This window comes from Aquarana catesbeiana, linkage group LG08, assembly GCF_042186555.1.
Source record: "Aquarana catesbeiana isolate 2022-GZ linkage group LG08, ASM4218655v1, whole genome shotgun sequence".
NCBI lineage: Eukaryota > Metazoa > Chordata > Amphibia > Anura > Ranidae > Aquarana > Aquarana catesbeiana.
The window spans coordinates 207,817,353-207,837,232 of record NC_133331.1 but is presented as its reverse complement, the minus strand read 5'-3'; the positions used below and the strand labels follow the sequence as shown (position 1 = coordinate 207,837,232).

Here is a 19,880-nt window from a genome sequence, read left to right as displayed (position 1 = left end):
ATGCATGCTCGTCAAAGTAAAGTGCAGTCCTGGCATTCCACATGGCTCTGCGGGTCCCACCGCTGTTTCAGGTAGCTGGAAAGAATAGGGAGGCTGGCTGGAATGGATCACAGTGTTTCTCCAGGAACCAGGAAGCTCCACGCTGACTCAGGCATGACGTCACTGGCGTCTGATTGGACCAAGTCAGGGGTGGAATTTTGGCAATCAGGGCTGCAGTGGTGAAGGCTACGCGCTCGGAGCTGGCTGCTAATTATATTGGCCTCTAGAAGGAGCAGCCAGCTCCGAGTGCGTAGCCTTCACCACTGCAGCCCTGATTAAAAGATTCCAGCCCTGCCTTGTCCAATCAGACACCAGTTCCTGGAGAAACATTGCGATCCATTCCAGTCAGCCGCCCTATCCTTTCCAGTTACCCAGAACAGCGCTGGAACCCGCAGAGCCATGTGGAATTCCAGGACTGCACTTTACTTTGATGAGCATGCATCTTCTATCATCTTGTAAGTGTTTTTAATTTTATCCTATAAAAGTCATCATTTAATACCACACTCAGGTCGGCCCCTCCCCTCCCTATTTTTTTCCATTGAAGACTACAAAATGGACTTTGTATCTATATTTTTTTTAGTATGATCACTAGCTGATTGTTTGTGAGATGTTTATTTGCTAAGCACTAGTGCCTTTTCATTTATTAACCCTCACAGATTTATCCATTTTGAATGTGTTTTTTATGGTTATGGCTTTTAAGACCCAATAAACTATGCATTGACCTTTGGCCGTTCGGAGAACAACCAAATTATGTGGTCATTCGACCATTTGTTTCGCCCGCCCTAATCTAGACGGGCACCCGGAAGTGACGTCAGGCCACAAGCTCTCTGCTCGTTTTTTTATCTTGTTTTTTTATGTGAGTACCTTTAAAGCTGTAACCCCAATAAATTACCCAGTGTTTACATACTTCACTATTTGGGTCCCCCTTTCCTTTTTACTTCATGCTTACGGATTTGGGAGACTGTCCACTGCTACCGAGGTACACAGAGGCAATATAGCACTGTATATCAGGTTACCAAGGCACATTAGGACACCAACCCCATCAATGTTAGATAAGAATACTAGGCGATAGTCACTGCAAGATCCAGGATTCACTCATCACTATTTACATCACGTTGTTACCTTACAGAGGTAAGGTAAGGAAGGAGCCACTGCACATTGAGGTGTTTATACACTGAAGAGGATTCACATCACTTATTCACTGAAAGACTGTATCTGCACAGATTGTCACTTGGAGCACAGCACTTATTTATTGCACTTTATCTATCAAGTTTTTCTGGATAAAAACTACTGTGTCAGCATTAGTACTTTGATCCTATTTTTCTATGCCATTTTTTTAAATTTTCTGTGCACGTTGCATTCTATGCGATTATGTACATCATCAAGTGTGGCAAAAACACCAACCATTTGGGTACCACATGCTTGACAGGGCATTCAAACTCCCACCACTCAGCCCATTGGCAAGAGCACCTAAAAGCCACACAAAAGGGGCACAAATCTGTCCCTTCTCCTTACTCACATCAGTCTGTCCCTGCTTTACCTCATGACCTCTCAGCAGCGTCCACTGACTGGGATGATGGTATAGCGCAGGGTGTCCCAGGTCTGCAAGCAGCACACCACCAGCTGTAGACTATAGCCGGCAAATTTCTCTGCCCCATCTGCTGCAGTGGAAAAAAAATACAGTCCCTGCCAAACAGGTGCAGGAAAATTGTACTTTGGGTGTTAATTGTGCCCATGAAACCTACACCAAAAACATTCTTCCAGATGAAATAAACACCCACAACACTAGGCAGCCTAGCAGTCCTGCAGAGATTCCATATCCCAAAAACACTTACTCTGTGACATCGGCTTTAGGGGCTTCATAGCTGAAGGTAATCCAGGACTGATTAATTTTGATAAAAGTCAGACGGTCCACGGAGTCTGTGGACAGACGCGTTCTATGATCATTAACAAAACCTCCAGCAACACTGAATGCCCTTTTAGAAAGCACACTGGATGCAGGGTAGCCCAGCAGCTCAATAGCATACTGGGCAAGTTCTGGCCAGTGCTCTATTCTCATGACCTAGTAAGGCAGTGGATCGTCGACTGGAAAGCTCACCATCTCTGTTTTCGCTCCTAGATAATCATCCACCATGTGATGCAGACGCTGCTGAAGGGATGTGGAAGCTGACAGCCCTAGGTGGCGAAGACTAAAAAAAAATTCAGAAATGCATCACTTAGGCTGTTGCCTTCTCCACCGATCCTCTCTTTACCAACAGAAGCCTCAAAACTATGTTTTCAAAGACACTGTAACCTACCAGAGCTGGGAAAAGCATTTGATAAACTCCTCTTTAAGGTGTCCTCAAGAGATTTCATCTTCTGCACTCTCTGTGGAGACAGAATGAGTTCTGAGTCTTTCCCCTTATAACAGTGGTCAAGGAGGGTTGCCAACCAATACACCCTGTTCCAAAGTATTATGCAAATTCTATTTCAGTGTCACAAAGATTGTTTTTCAGTTTAACTCATGGATAGCATTGTGTCTCAGGGCTCTTTTGATCACTGAAAACAATCTCGGACACCTGTGATAATTAGATTGCCAGGTGAGCCCAATTAAAACTTCTAAAGGAGGGTGTTCCACATTATTAAGCAGAGGACCATTTTCAAGCAATTTGGGCAAGAAAAAAAGATCTCTCTGCTGCCGTAAATAGTGAAATAGTTCAATGCCTTCGACGAGGTATGAAAACATTAGATATTTCACGAAAACTTAGGCGTGATTATTGCACTATTAAGAGATTTGAGGCTGATTCAGAGCACAGACTGGTTTCATGCAGATAAAGGCACATTGAGGAAGATTTCTGCCAGATCCATGCATCGGATCAAGAGAGCAGCTGCTAAAACACCATTACATAGCAGCAAACAGATATTTGAAGCTGCTGGTGCCTCTGCAGTCCCACGGACATCAAGGTGTAGAGTCCTCACAGAGTCTTGCAACTGTGCATAAACCTTCCATTCGGCCACCACTAACCAATGCTCACAAGCAGAAACCGCTGCATTGGGCAGAAAAATACATGAAGACTAATTTTCAAACAGTCCTGTTCACTGATGAGTGCCGTGCAACCCTGGATAGTCCAGATGGATGGAGTAGTGGATGGTTTGTGGACGGCCACCCTGTTCCAACAAGGCTGCGATGTCAGCAAGGGGGTGGTGGAGTCATGTATTGGGCCAGAATTATGGTAAGAGAGCTGGTCGGCCCCTTTAGGTGTAAAGATGACCTCTGCAAAGTATGTGGAGTTCCTGACTGACCACTTCCTTCCCTGGTACAGAAGGAAGAACTATGCTTTCTGTAATAAAATCATCTTCATGCATGACAATGCATCATCTCATGCTGCAAAGAATACCTCTGCATCAATGGCTGCTATGGGGATAAAAGGAGAGAAAGTCATGGTGTGGCCTCCATCCTCCCCTGACCTCAATCCTATTGAGAACCTTTGGAGCATCCTCAAGCAAAAGATATATGAGGGTGGGAGGCTGTCAGGGAAATAGCCGTAGGAGAACTGGCAATAGTGCCAGTTGTTAGAGAACTAACAGCAGGAGAAGGGCTTTAGGGCCCAGTATCTCTGGCAGGAGAAGGACTTTAGGACCCAGTATCTTTACCAGCAGGTCACATGGGCCTATATAAGGAAGTCTGCTAGTGTCTGCAATTGCTGGTTTGTCTTCAGCCTTCCTGTGTTCCTGAGCCTCTGTACAATTGCTGTTTGGATCCCCCATTGTGACTCGGCTTGTCCCTGACCTATCTGATCTGCTCTCCTGGTTTGACCCCCTGGCTTGCTTCACCGACTTGTCACCTTCTCTGGTACCTGATCCTGGCTTGTATCATGGACTTTGCTACAGTTATCTGTTCCTGCCTGCTTCCTGATACCAGACCTTTGGCTTGTCTCCGTTTCTGCAACCTGCCTCTTCCTCCTGCCGGATCTACTGTGTTTGACCCCTGGCCTGGCTTCCACTACTGTTCCTTGTGCACACCTTGCCAAGTGTTACCGAGGATTCCTGGAAACTTTAGCCCAGCTGTGTTTCCTGTACTACCCAGTGTTCTTCAGGTATCCACCAGCTCTTCTCTCCTGGATCCATCTGGCAACCTGTGCTTCTCTGGGCACTACACCCTCTATACACAACTTCAGGGATGTACTGCACTCAGCCGCAAGGGGAGCCATCTCAGCATTTCGGCCTCCAACCAGGTACGTGACAGAGGCAGTTTACATCCAAACAGCAGCTCTGGGAGGCTATTCTGACATCTTGCGAACACATTCAAGCAGAAACTGTACAAAAACTCACAAGTTCAATGGATGCAAGACTTGTGAAGCTGCTATCAAATAAGGGGTCTTATGTTAAAATGTAACGTGACCTGTTAAAATGTTTAAAAAGTTAAAATGTTGTTCAAAGTTTGATTGAAATTGCTTTTGATTTCAGTAAATATGCTGCAAATACAACAAATGACAATTTTCAGTTCTTTACAACCTATAAAGTGTTTTGAAACTTACTGTGCGTAATAATTTGGAACAGTGCATTGTAAGTTTTTTATTTTGAAAAAAAAAAACTGTTATCATTAGGAGGTTTGTTCAATAAAATTTGAATTGTACTCTTAATAGTTGATAACATGAGAATTATGCTGACTGTTGTTTACATCAATTATTTAGGTAAATGAGAAAAATATCACTGGCATAATAATTTGGAACAGGGTGTAGTGATCCTTTCCCTTTACATCACGTATTCTTGGGTCCTTTCGCAGGCTTTGAAACATGAAGGAGCCCATGCACCGCAAATTTGCGGAGGCAAGAGAAGCAGACTTTTTGGGGTCACTGAGGATTACAGTATCTGGAACTGCCTCCTCCCAGCCACATATTACTCCCAAGAGTTCTGGGGATGGGAAACCATCTCTTACTGTTTGACGAATGTATTCTTCTTCAGTGCCTCCAAAACTGCCAGAATCTCTCTCTCTCTCTCTCTCTCTCTCTCTCTCTCTCTCTCTCTCTCTCTCTCTCATACTCACACAGGTACTCGTTGATGGCCCTCTGCTGCATGTGCAGCTGCTGCAGCATTGCCAAAGTCGAGTTTCACCTGGTGGGGATGTCACAAATCAGGCAGTTTACGGGCAGGTGGAAGTCCAGCTGAATCTCAGCCAACCGAGCATTGGCTGTGTATGATCGCCTAAAATGGCTACAGACTCTTCTGGCCTGCTTATTATGCTCCTATTTAGGAAACGCTGTACACCAAATTGAGGACATGTGCCAGGCATGGTACATGTGTCAATTTTTCCTGTCTAATGCCCCGTACACACGGTCGGATTTTCTGATGGAAAATGTCCGATCGGAGCAAGTTGTCGGAAATTCCGACCGTGTGTGGGCTCCATCGGACATTTTCCATCGGATTTTCCGACACACAAAGTTTGAGAGCAGGAGATAAAATTTTCTGACAACAACATCCGATCGCGTCAATTCCGACCGTGTGTGGCTTGTTCCGACGGACAAAGTGCCACGCATGCTCAGAAGAAATTCCGACACGGAACAGCTCGTTCTGGTAAACTTAGCGTTCGCAATGGATACAGCACTTTCGTCACGCTGCAATGTCAAAAATGGTTTAATACAGCGCACTCTCTTCTTCTTTATAATGTGAGAAGAATTAAGTAGTTTTGCTGCTCATATTCACACACACTTCTCAAAAACTTTTTTTTTTGTTTTTTTATTGGGATTCCCTGAATATATTGTTATTTGTCACATCTGACATAATGTTTTTTTTTTTTATTTTTTTTTTTTTGGTATTTTAAGCCATTTTTGTTTTAGATTTTATGTTTGTATTTTTTCCAAGGCTGATCTTTGTTCAATGTTATTTTTATTTTTACTCCAGACTATTTTTGTGTGTGTTTTGTGTGTCAAGTTACCACAACACCATTGATATCTTTTATTATTTAATCTCAAGGAGATTGTTTGGTGTTGGTGTCCCTTGTTCATTTCACATTGTATATTTGAAAAGTACCTGAATCCTCACAAACCAACTGTCCTTTTTGAAGTAAAACACACATAGGCAAGTATAATTCAAAACAAAATTCCTTTATATAGGGCTCAGAACCAAACAAAGAGGGAGGCAACACTGGATCAACAGGAGAAATTAGCGAAGCCTGGGACCCCCACGGCAGACATCAATTCTTGAACATCAAAATTGGTGGCCTGAGGAGTCCATATGTAAGGGAGGGCAGTCTGGTCCAGAATTTGCAGAGATCCGGAAAGCAGCAGATGACATCTGTGTCCCCAGGCTGTGGTACCACAAGAGGCTGCATCTTTTGGCTGACCAGACTGAACCCAGGGTCCTCACTTTCTGGTCTTCCTTCCACGCTTCCTTCCGTGCTGTGGCTGTGCTGTTAGAGATGTGGCAGGAGGAGGAGTAGGACCTGGAGGAGAAGGAGGAGGAGGAGGACCTGCAGGAGGAGGAGGACCATCTGTGAGTTCGCAAAGGTGTGTCTGAGCTGTAATTTGGCCCCTCATACCTTTGTTAAAAGCCTCCAATGTGAGCGACTCACACATGAGTTGTTGTCCCTCCTCCATCCTCTGCATTTTTGAGGCAATGATGGCAGCAATGTCCTCCTCCACGGTGTGTGGTGCTTCCAGGGCCTCTGTAGCCCTCCAAAAGAGTCCTCTGGTAGCCTCGTCTAGGGCACTCCTCCTCCTGTCACTTTCTCTTTCCAGGTGTTGGGGAGGGACCTGCAGATCAGGCAGCCGGCTCGGCCCGGCCACCTCCTGGCAGAGACTTCCCTGTGTATGAAAAAGGGACATGGTTTTATTTTTTGCTTCATCAATCACAATCCTAAATTAGTACTCCCAACTAACATCTAGTTAACATCATTGATTGGACAAGCAGAAATATTTCGAGGAATGCTATACCTGGCTCAAGCTGGGCTCCTACACATGTTGCCTGGAAGGCCCAGGTTGGGCATCAGAAGCCTCAGCCGGGGGGGGAGGAAGCGTGGAAGGAAGACTGGAGAGGGATGACTTGGGTTCAGTCTGGCCTGCCAGAAAATGCAGCCTGTTATAGTACCACATCCGTGGGACATAGATGTCATCTACTGCTCCAGATCTCTGTGAATCCAGGACTTTCTGGCGCTCCCTTACATATGTGCTCCTCAGGCCACCAATTAAGATCTTCAAAAATGTGATGTCTGCCGTGGGGATCACCAGCTTCACAATTTTACACAATTGCTCCAGCGCTGCCTTCCTCTTTGCTTGGTTCTTGTAATGTGGGTTGTTAATCTCCCACAGACATGGCAGCTTCCTTAACATATCAATGAATAGTGACATGAAGTCATTGTCTTTCAATAGCATATCCATGTTCACTGCAAGACACAACACAAGACAAAGCCTAATGTCAGACAAAACTCTCCTAACCTTGTTACAATATAGGCCTCAATGTAGAAGCAGTATAGGCACAAGTTTGTCTCTTACCTTCGTTCTTACGATCGGCGTGTCCAATGCTCCTTCCTCCGCTCACAGATCGTATGTAATACGCACGTGTGTTACGCTTTATATACACTGCGCATGCGTGTAACTCCGCCCGCCCCTGATGTTCTTTCTATTCTATTCCGCGCCCCTTTTCATTTGGCGCAGTGGGGGAAGAGCACATGGCGGAGTCACAGCAGGTGCGTGCTAATTACAGGAACGAGGAGGAGGAAAGCCCGGATCCAGACACGTCCCGATCCAGAAGGAGATGATTTAAGGCCACAAATATGTCCTTTGGGGAGATGTTGGAGATGGTCGACATCCTGAAGAAGGCCGACTATGATGGAAAGTATGGGCCTTACCCCAACCCCAATATCAGAAAGGCCAAGATCAAGGCGAAAGTGGTCAAAAGTCTTTACAGGAATTTGGGGGTACGACGATCGAAAGATCAGCTCAGGAAGCGGTGGTCAGACCTGAAATTAAGAGAGCCCGAGCAGTACAGAAAGATCCGGAGAGTGCTGCAAAAAAGTAAGTAGTTGTGCTGTGTTCCTATTCTTTTTGTCTTTCTTACGTTCGTGCTGCTCCATATGCTTTTCTTAATTGTACAGTTTAAAATGTCGATTTTAATGTTCATGGGCCCATTATTCGTTCGTATCAAAATTTTTTTGGACCCCTCTAAAACACCATTGTTTAGACCATATACATTTTCAGACATTTTTTAGGGCCTACTTGGATGCAAAATATTTGGTGGTGTAGATGGGTTTGTTACTAGAATTAAATGCAAACTAGATTCTGTGTAAGGAGAGGACACTCAGCAGCTGTTTTCACATCTGGACACTGGAGCACTAATGTGGGACACAAGAACACCATTTTTATTAGGGGCAGGCACACAGGTGCTCCAGTGTATACTATGGGGGGGTCTCCATCTGTGAAGCTTGTACTAAACAGGTAAAGTATTGCAGGTTGACAAAGGCCAATAAAAAAGCGACATCTTGGAACTCTGCTAAAATAGACAATTGTACCCCACTTCCAAGCAATGTTTCCTATTTCTAGTTCTGCCATCAAATATCTGTGTGCTAATTATACCATTTTTGTTTTACATAGGGGAGAAAAGACTCGGAGGACACCCCTCATCCGAGGAGACCACAGACCCCCCCACCTATGGAAGAAGGTGAAATACCCCCTACCCAAGCAGAGCAGGAGGAGGAAGAAGATGTGGTGGAGATTGGCACCACAACAGGTGAGTGTCTGCGACCACAGACTCAGGTAAGAGATGGATGGTGGCAGATTTTTGATACCTGTTTTTGTTTGGTTTCTCTCTTTTTAGGTGATCGTGATGTTAGGGATCGAGATCCTTTCACATCTGAAAGTGCCCAGATTCTGATCGGGGAGATAATGGGGTGTAATGTAGAATTGCAAAACATCCAGAAAAAAATAAATGATGTTATTCAAAAAAAAATAACATAATTGATGTTTTGGGGTGAATTTAAAACCCCACAAAATCACTTTTTTTAGTGTGGTCCAATGTTTTAAATATATTAGCAATGTTTTGAAAAGCCGAATTTGGAGGATGCACACAGTGTGCCAACATGTGCTATCTGCCATCATGGGAGATCAATGGACGCATTTTGGGGGTGCAACCTCTTCCTCAATTATAAAGTAGCGGTGAGGAAGGGCTTGCTCCCCCAAAACACGTCCCTTGATCCCCCGTGATGGCAGCTAGCACATGTTGACATTCGTAAATTGGTGTGCATCTTCCAAATTTGGCTTTTCCTGGGGTGATTTGACCCCATCTGAACGCAATATCAAACACAGTTCCTAAATACTCATGTCTGATATTGCCTTCAAGTTTTACCATATGTGAACTTTGTAAGTTCAAGTTTTTTGTCTTTCTTGTTGGTTTTACACAGGCCTGTTTTATCTTAAATGGACATTTATATTTTTGATAATGCCACCCCAAAAATTGTTATACAACAAACATGTTGGTTTGTTTTAAAAACCTTTGGTAAATGCACATGTGATTGTGCAGGTATAAAAAAGTTTGTTAATCAAGAATGTGTGGATTATTGTCTCAACACTACAACACTTTTGGGGTGATGTAATTGCTGTTTTCAGCGAAAATGGGGGTTATTTCCTAAGGGCAAATCCTCTTTGCACTACAAGAGCATTTTCATTGCAGTTTCAAGAGCACTTGTAGTATAAAAAGTGTATACGCCTTTAGTAAATAACAGACAACAGTGCTTTGTATGAGGTTACACAATCACGCCATTTTCAGGACCCCCCCAATTTTTTTGCTTTTTTATTGGAAATAATAATAATTTCACAAATTTGAAGGCATATTGATAGCCCCCCTACCCGCAAAGAACTCCAGGTATCGTAACCGGACATCACGGGCACTCAGGGAGCATAGTTGGCCGAATGTTTCCTTAAAAAGTTATGGAGAACACAGCACGCCAGTATAATATGGTTCAGTTTATACTCCGCCATATGGATAGGTGTCAGAAATAGGCGGAACCGGCTGGCCAGGATTCCAAATGTGTTCTCCACCACTCTTCGGGCTCTGGCCAGCCGGTAATTAAAAACCCTCTGTTCCGGGGTGAGGGTCCTCATCGGGAATGGCCGCATCAGGTGGTCCCCCAGCGCAAACGCTTTATCAGCAACGAACACGAATGGGAGTCCTTCCACATTGTCCTCTGGAGCTGGCAAGTCCAAGCTGCCATTCTGGAGACGCCTGTAGAACTCCATCTGGGCAATGACTCCACCATCGGACATCCGGCCATTCTTCCCCACGTCCACATACAAGAAGTCGTAATTAGCCGACACCACCACCAACATCACAATACTATTGAACCCCTTATAGTTGAAATAGTACGACCCCGAGTTGGGTGGTGGGACGATGTGGACGTGTTTCCCATCAATTGCCCCTCCGCAGTTAGGAAAGTCCCACCGCTAGGCAAAGTGGGAGGCCACAGTCTGCCATTCCTGTGGCGTGGAAGGAAACTGTTGAGGAAAAAAAAAAATTACTATTTTTGCTCAGAAACATGGCAAGCAGATTAGGCACAAACATTATGGGGCAACCTCCAGATAGCATTAATTAAGGGGAATTTAACAACGCCAAAGTATAAGGTACACCTATCATATCCCCCCCCCCCTCTCATGGGCCATTTCTAACATTATGGGGTGTGTGGAAATCTTGGACAGGTAACCCTCTTCACTTCATTGAGAGATGAATGCCTAAATACAGGGTACTGTATTACTTGGAACAGCCCCTCCTTAGTTACACTATTGGCAGCCCACTGGACAGGTAAGAAGTGTCATAATACAAAGATATAAATACACATTGTACACATTTGAGGACATTTGGACATTCTGCTATTACCTATCAAGATAATAATAGGATACAAAAACTTTAAACAGTACCATTTGAAAGTATACAGGCAGGCTCTTGCACTACATGCTTTGGGTAATTCATCCATACATCAGAGCACAAAACAGATGGGTATAGTGTGTATGGGTTTGGCAAAGTCAGCAGATAGATGATTGAGTATAGATAGAGAATTGGGATCAGCTGACTTAGCAGTTAGGGGGAGGGAGGGTTACTAAAAATTATTTGGGGACACCACAAAAAATAAGCCTCTGCCACTCTGCCAGAATTTAAAGCTAAAATCACATTTCTAAACATTTTAGGGGGTGTTTGGGGTAAAGCACTACTATGGAGCTGATAAAATACATTGTTAAGTGACTACATGAGGTGAATATAGGGCCAGGAGAGAACATGCTGGGGAGGTTATTGAAGGCCAATCTGTATGAAGGACCTAAAAAAATAATTACATACAAAATCCTGCATGCATGAGAACAAAGGGGACATTCACAGCATATTCCAATCATGGTCATTAGGGAATGAGGAAAGAAATACAATATATTATCAAACATTAAATACAAAAAAATGTGATATTAAAGGAAAAAAATCTTACCTTCATATACTCCTTCTGCAGGACCTGTATGATGGCAGAACAGGCCTCTGGGATAATGATCCCCAGAGCCTGGGGGGAGATGCTTGTCGAGAACTTCAAGTCCTGCAGACTTCTCCCTGTCGCCAAATACCGCAGGGTAGCGACGAGCCTCTGCTCCGGAATGATGGCTTGCCTCATGCAGGTATACTGCCTGCTAATATAAGGGGTCAGCGAAGCCAACAGACGGTGAAACACGGGGTCCGTCATCCTGAGAAAATTCCTGAAATCATCAGGATTATTCTCACGGATCTCACGGAGCAAAGGCATATGAGAGAACTGGTCACGCTGAAGCAACCAATTCTTGGTCCATGAACTCCTCCCCACCCTGTTCATGGACTGGACTTGTGTCAAGGTCAGGACTCCAACACCAAGCCCCCTCACAGCACGAACTCTACGAGGAGTACGCATACGCAACATGGCTAGAAAACGGTCGGCTGCTCAGAACAAAGTAACAGAACGCACTGAAGAACAAGAATACAATGACTAATTATAGTCACGCGGAACTTGCTTGCACGCACTGAAGAGCAGATACAAACCCACAAGCACAAACTGAACGGAAGAAAACGATCTGAAAGCCACGAGTCTGAAAAAGCGCGAATTGTCTTTCCCCAAACTTTTACTAACACGAGATTAGCTAAAGGAGCCCAAAGGGTGCCGCGCTTGGTTCTGAACTGGCCTTTTCTAGTCTCGTCGTACGTGCTTGACGTCACCGCGTTCTTGGCGATGGGAAATTCCGACAACTTTGTGCGACCGTGTGTACGCAAAACAAGTTTGAGCCAACATCCGTCGGAAAAAATCCTAGGATTTTGTTGTCGGAATGTCCGAACAAAGTCCGACCGTGTGTACGGGGCATAAGGGCGGACAGGAGGTTTGTGCCATTATCAGACACCACCATTCCTGGCTCCAGCTGGCGTGGTATGAATCACCTCTGGGCATGTCCCTGCAGAGCTGCAAGAATCTCTGGTCCGGTGTGGTTCCTGTCCCCTAGACACACCAGATGAAGCACTGTATGGCACCTTTTAGCATGACTCATTGAATAGCCCTTTGAACACTGAGGGGGTACTTGAGGTTCATAGGACAATCCAGCAGAGGAGGGCATGGAGGAGGAGGGGGTAAAGCTGACAAATCTGGCATCATCACCAACTGTATGGAGACATGGGGGCACAACAAGCTGCAGCACTGAGCCCTGTCCTGCATCCTTACGAGTTGCAAGCATAGATACCCAGTGTGCTGTGAAGGAAATATATCGGCCCTGCCCATGCTTGCTGGACCACATGTCAGCAGTAACGTGGACTTTGCGGCTGACTGCCTTGCCCAACGATGCCACAACATTGCCTTCCACCTGATGGTAGAGAGTTGGAATGGCCTTATGTTAAAGGAAATAGCAACTGGGAATCTGCCATTGTGGGACAGCACATTCTGCAAAGTCACGGAAGGGGGCATAATCCACCAGGTGGAAAGGCAGAAGTTGTAGAACCAGCAGATTTGACAAGCTTGCATTTAGATGCTGGGCATGTACTGTCAAAAATTTTTTATGCACCTGTTTGATAGGTGCATAACATTGCAATTTTTGACAGCAAGGCCAATTCTTGCTTTCATCAAGAGTACCTCTATAGGGTTATGTTGTGAAGGCGCCACTGACACCCAAAGAACAATTTTTCTGCACCTGTTTGACAGGTGCATACCATTACAATTTTTGACAGCAAGGCCAATTCTTGTTTTCATCAAGAGTACCTCTATAGCAGGGATATGCAATTAGCGGACCTCCAGCTGTTGCAGAACTACAAGTCCTATGAGATATAGCAAGACTCAGACATCCACAAGCATGACACCCAGAGGCAGAGGCATGATGGGACTTGTAGTTTTGCAACAGCTGGAGGTCCGCTAATTGCATATCCCTGCTCTATAGGGTTATAGTGTGAAAGCGCCACGACACCCAAAGAACAATTTTTCAGCATTTGTTTGACAGGTGCATATCATTAAAATATTTAACAGCAAGACCAATTCTTGCTTTCATCAAGAGTACCTCTATAGGGTTACGGTGTGAAGGCACCACCGACATCCAAAGAACAATATTTCCTCACCTGTTTGACAGGTGCATATCATTGCAATTTTTGACAGCAAGGCCAATTCTTGCTTTCATCTAGAGTACCTCTATAGGGTTACAGTGTGAAGGTGCCACTGACACCCAAAGAACAATTTTTCCGCACCTGTTACAGAAGTAAAAATCCAAAGTAGGGACACCAGAAATTATCCAAAAAATCTCTAATCTTGTTCCCAGTGCACTACATTGTGACCCCTTTATACAGACTGGCCCTCCAAATCGTTGCTTACAAAATAAAGAAAGCTTGCAGGGAAAATGTCATTTTTTGGGCTTTATAAATGCAATTATTGCTGCAGCAGCTTCTATACACAGTACAGATGTGCCACTTTACGGGTAGACTAAGGGGACCCCCCACTCACTATATTGATAATAATTTTTCATTTTTATACTTAACTTTAAGAATCTATAAATCACTGTTCATTTAAAAATGAAGTTTTTACAAATTTTTTCATTTATACATGTCCCCCAGGGCAGTACCCATACACCCATAACCATTGTATGCCCAATTACTTGCATATAAGCCTTCAAAATGGGCACTTTTGATTTTTCACGTTCGGGTCTCATAGACTTCAATGGGGTTTGTTATTCAGTTTTTTTCTCGATCTTCGAAAGTTCTGGTTTGAACTGAACAGGGGGTTGTTTGGCCCATCCCTAATCCCCACTTCTTTGTGTACATGCAGCTTTGGGGTGAGCAGCTGTAGTCTCCAACCCAAGCTCATCCCTACTAAGAACTTCCAGTTTGCAACCCTGAGATATACCCAAGCAGGCAGCTACTCTGAGATTGTGTACAGATATGCAACGCTGAGCCTTTTACAGCTCTGGGGTGCTGGGTTCACTAGGGGTAATAACAGCATGTCTTATGTAGCATGGAATACTGGGCTCAGGAGGAAAGTTCGGAGTGTACAGTAGACATGCAACTGTAGGGAGGATGCAGGTTGGAGTGCGCAGAGAGTCACATAGGTGCTGGTAACAAGTTGCTGATTTAAACAATCAGGGAATCACACGTCCTAAGATGCAATTTTCTGGCTGGTATACATTGGAAGTCACAGAGGTGAAGAAAGGCTAGATATTTTCTGGAGTTTACAAGGAAATCACAGGCACAGATATACTGGTTAAAGGCTGGAGTGCACAGAGAATCATACAGGTGCTGGAATGCAAGGTAGCTGTAGTCAGGAACACAGACATGTTGTTCAAAAGGTAAGCAACACATGACCAGGTACTTTTAGGCAGAGCCTTGCCATGCATTGGCTGAGGCACTGGTGGCCACTGATTGGTTGCATGCCAATGACCTTGTAAATGGCAGAAGACCCTGTGATGAAACATGGCAAAGGTGCATATAACAACAAAAAGATCATAGCTGGTGGGAAGGACCAGCAGGATGCTGCACACAGTTCTTGAACACATCAGTACTCTTCCCAAGAAGAGCTTTGAAAATATCATAATGACTTAATGAGTAGAAGTCAATCTGGAGGTTTGGATACTCCTAGCCAGGCTGTATTTACATTCAGACTGCCATAGATAATGTTCACATGTGATGCTAAGTCTCCATGATAGAAAAAACTAGACAATGAATGAGAAGGGTGGGAAAGATGCTGGGGAGGAACGAGTTAGATGATGCTGGATGATCTCCAGCAAGCAAATAGGGTGGGCTGTAGCCATTTAAATGCAAATAATATAAATCTTCTAATTTCTTTGACGAATACATATATTCAGTGTTCTTCAGGTATATAAAATAACTTTGGGTAAAGGTACAGGAGATGCCATAGCAAATCCTGGCACTTATTATGCTTGCCCTTGCTCTGTCTCACACAGAAATGTAGATTAATTCAGTGATATGTTCAGACAAATAATCTTACCTGTAACTCCATGAATTCCTTTTTCCCCTGGATTGCCTTTTGGTCCTACTTTCCCTGGAAGTCCTGGGTTTCCTCTTTCACCTGGAATTCCAGGCTCTCCACGCACACCTCAAGAGAACATGTAACAATAATATTGACAGTCTGCAATCTGTATGCTCTAGAAATGGATACAATATATCATGTTTAAAGCGGAGTTCCACACAATAATGGAACTTCCGCTTTTCGGAACCCCCCCCCCTCCAATGTCACATTTGGCACCTTTCAGGGGGTAGGGGGGTGCAGATACCTGTCTAAGACATGTATTTGCACCCACTTCCGGCATAGACTCCCATGGGAGTCTACGCCTCTTCCCGTCCCCACCGCGCTGTCTCCTGGGAAACACACAGCTCCCAGGAGAGAGCGGGGACCATTTGGGACGCGCAGCGCGACTCGCGCATGCGCAGTAGGGAACTGGGAAGTGAAGCCGCAACGCTTCACTTCCTGATTCCCTCACCCAGGATGGCGGCGGCAGCTGCCGAGAACCGAGCGGGTTCTCGGCGTCGCCTGCCGACATCGCTGGACCCTGGGACAGGTAAGTGGCCATGTATTAAAAGTCAGCAGCTGCAGTATTTGTAGCTGCTGGCTTTTAATATTTTTTTTTTTTGGCGGTGTGGGTGGACCCCCGCTTTAAAGGATAACTAAAAGCAAATATTTTTTTTTAGCTTTGGATAGAGTGGAGACAGATTAGAATACCTGTCAGTTTTTATTGCTGTCTATGCCCATTAATGAGGTTCACCTTTTTGTCCTATTTACCATTATCATTGAAAGTGAAACTAAAAGAAAAGCCCAAATTTGGGGTTGTCCCTAGAAAAGTAATAGAGGGGAAGTCTTGCAATGGGGACACTAGTTCTGGTGACCTGGGGTCTCCAAGGAATTCCCTTAATTTGCAGGGGTTTTATGTTGTGTTCTAGTTGGCTATGAGACAGGAAGTGAAGGGAAATCTCCGCAATGGGAGACAGATGGCGAAAAAGAAAAAAAACTGACAGGGGTTATAACCCTCCGTTGCACTATCCAAAATGGGAAAAAAAAAAAAGTTTTTCCTATAGTTCTACTTTATTCATAATAAATTATAACATAATTAAAAATATTCATTTTTAAGTAAATGGCAGTGATGTAAGGTCTCTGCCCCCCTTTTGTTTACAGGAGTGTGGTCATTTTTTTTTAATTAATGGGCCCTCAATTGTGACATTATTAATAACATAATGAACATAAACAAAAAAAAAGGGATGGACAGTATAGAAAAAAGTTTAAAAGTGTGTAAGAAATTAGGAAGACCATTTAACTACTAGAAGTCAGTCTAAAGAATGCAGACTGTCTGCAGGGGCCCAAATGCCACACAGTAAGTGCCAAAGGACAGCGGGATGGGCACCAGGAGGCTACAGCACTGAAGCAAGAGCTTGTCCACATCATGCTCAGCTGGGAGTAGATGTTATCAGAAATATCATACAATCAGAAGCACATACAAGACTCTTGATTCCTTGGGGTAAAAGCAATATTAAAATGCACAGCAAAGAGCATTATCATTAAGACCCATGAAGGCATTGCTTGTTCTAAGTCAGCTGGAAACATCTTGGTTGGAACATGTTCATATATTTTTCCAGTGGAGTCATTTTAAAAAGTGGCAAAATTTCTCTTGTCTCTTTCTATACACTGTACCAATAAGAGCTGACAAATTTGTATTAAGCATTTAATTTCCTGCCAGCCTGATAAATGATAATGTAGCACCACTGCATGGGGATAACTAAATGTTTCAAAATGATGGGTATTTCAAACAAATGTTGACAAAGTTAAAGTAAAAAATCAAAAAAATTCACCTGGGTCGCCCTTTGGGCCATTAGCCCCATCTCTTCCATCCCTGCCATTTAAACCTGGACACATGGCTGGTGTTTCTGAAAGACTCAGGTCAAAAACCAGAGCCAAAACAACTAGAATGCATAGACGGTTTGTAAGAGAATTCATTGTTCAGCCGTTCAGCCTGTGAGAAAATCAAAATATTGGTTCCCCTCTTGTATTACATATATTTATTGTTCAATGCTATACTAATGAAATAGATGACTAAGTTAAAGTGATAAAATAATACTTGCCTATTTGTTGTTGTAGTCGTTTTCCTTAGTGTCTGAATTCCAACCAAACTGATATCACAACAAACCAGGTCTATGGCATCTGGTCATTTTATTTGCAAGGATATCGATTATTTTGGATTGTTTGGAACTTTGTACCTGGTGAACGAGGTCAGTGTCTATATCTTTGGAACGTGCGTGTGTTTCATACATTCTTCTTTTAGGAAAAATCTAAAAGTTTACTACTACTGCAGATAAAATAATATAAAGAAAAAAAATTGGGGTGCTGCTGATCATATAGACTCCCTCTATAACAGCATTAGAAGTGTTCTTGTGTAATAGCCCCCTTTTGCTAGGATACTATAGGTTTTATTTTGTTATTCCAGAATAATTCAGTATGCCTGAGAAGTTCTTGCAATTCCCTCTATCCAAATCTAAGAACGTAATTATGCATAATTTTTAATAATGTCCCTACCCATTGCATGCATCCTCCAATGTTATGGCCCCTAACTCCAAAACCAAAGGATCATTGATTTTTGATTACATGAAACAATATAAACTGCATATAATTATAATATATAGCCCTTAAATGGTCCAATATTATTTATGACTAATATGCTCTGTATGCTAGCTGCTCTAAAGGGGTCTCCACTCTTTAAAAAAATCCTTGGGTATGCATCTAAACAAGGTTAAAACACACCCACTTGGAAGGTATGTGATCTTTATATTTGCAGTCCGATCAAACAAATAATTCGACTCCTGTACCACATCTTTTAGAATTAAAAATGGGGGGGTTTAAGGGACTTTAAGTGAACCTGTGGCCTGGTAAGGCCAACTGTTCCATCCCTTGGGACTTTGAATGAAAATGTGGCCTGGTGAGGTCACATATTTCCATCCCTGTCATACATCAAAAAGAAGGGGGAGGAGAACAAGGGGGTAGGACTTTATATGAAGCACATGGTTGCAAAAAGATAAACGGTGAACATTGTAGAATCTTGTTGTTATGCGTTTATATTTTGATCGATTGCCACTAAATACAATCAAATAGAACAGGTATAACATGTAACAATGGTACAATGGTAACACAGAATACAGAGCATCGTACAAACAGTATCACATATATAGCAACACAGGGTTCTTCCGTAATGCTATCAATTGGTAATACAGTGTGAACGACATCAAGTAAGTAATGTCGCATATATAGCAAACAAGATTAATTCATAGTGCACCAGAGTGTAGTTGGATAAAACAGTAAACCATGGTAGTATTTGCAGGGTCTATGACATCAGTGGTCCAAGAAAAAAAGGTATATAGGTAAACCTGGTATGCAGATAATGTATGCTGTAATCATGGCGTATGGCAGCTCAACGCGTTTCGTGGCTGGAGGGCCACTCGTCAGGAGCATGCACAAGGTGTGTCTATGAGTAAAAAGATTGACCAGTTGGTTGGGTATAAATAGAGTTAAGCAATAATGGGGTAATAAACCCCTAACCCAAGGTATGGGACTTACTGAGGTTCGCATGTTGGCTGCGTGATGCCAGGCACCATAGGCCATCCGATTACGTGCCCCCAACTGGGAGCTGCGGTGGACATCTCACCCGAAATCCCCCAACAAGCGTCAACCAGAGCAGGCAATGGGACAGGGGGCAGCCTAGGTGTGCAAGGGGAAGGTGTGTGGACAATAGATGAGAGGACCCAGATAGAGGAAACTAGGAGGAGGATGACAGCCAAGGGGCTGACATAGAGTGAATGGAGAAGAGTGGGAAGGTAGAGTGACCCACCCATAGGGCCAAGACAGTGCAGTGAAAAACGAGGAAGGGATAGACAGTAACTGTTACCTGTGATGCCATTTCAGTGAATGAAAGGAGGAGGAAGGAATCCTGGACTACCGTGGATGTGTGAAGGAGCCCTCAGTGCCAGAGCCGACCCGGGAGACGCCTATAAAGGGGTCGCAGCAATGACGCCGCCGACGTCATGCCAGCGCAGCAGAGTTCAGGGGGAGGGGAAGGGGGCGGGGAGGATCCGGCGACCAGCATCCAACCCAGCGCCGCCATCCATCCCGCAATCCGCTCGCGAGCATGGCAACCACAACCAAGGACGCAGCGGCGCCCGGAATCACCGAACGTCCAATGTGGGGTGCGCGTCGTAGATGCACAGTGGCGGCGCCCACGCCTCCCCAGGCATAGGAAGCCAGAGGCAGGAGGAGGCCCGCCAGGTGCATCACAGCTCCCGGACCAGAAGAACAACATGGGCAGCAGGCAGCCGGCCGATCTCACACCGCCCCCACAACCGGGCCAAAGCAAGGC

At 44.3% G+C, this 19,880-nt stretch overlaps 1 protein-coding gene across 1 annotated transcript in view; it reads right to left on the bottom strand.

Moving 5' to 3' along the window:
- The window catches only part of LOC141106240 (mannose-binding protein C-like), a 112,855-nt gene extending 95,127 nt beyond the window's left edge, over positions 1-17,728 (bottom strand). The window contains exons 1-3 of the mRNA XM_073596855.1: positions 17,599-17,728; positions 17,329-17,489; positions 15,476-15,583 (exon numbers count right to left, since the gene is read on the bottom strand). Of these exons, the coding sequence (XP_073452956.1) occupies positions 15,476-15,583; positions 17,329-17,473 (253 nt within the window). The 5' untranslated portion in view covers positions 17,474-17,489; positions 17,599-17,728. The remainder of the gene's footprint in view (positions 1-15,475; positions 15,584-17,328; positions 17,490-17,598) is intronic.
- Positions 17,729-19,880: the final 2,152 nt, after the last annotated feature.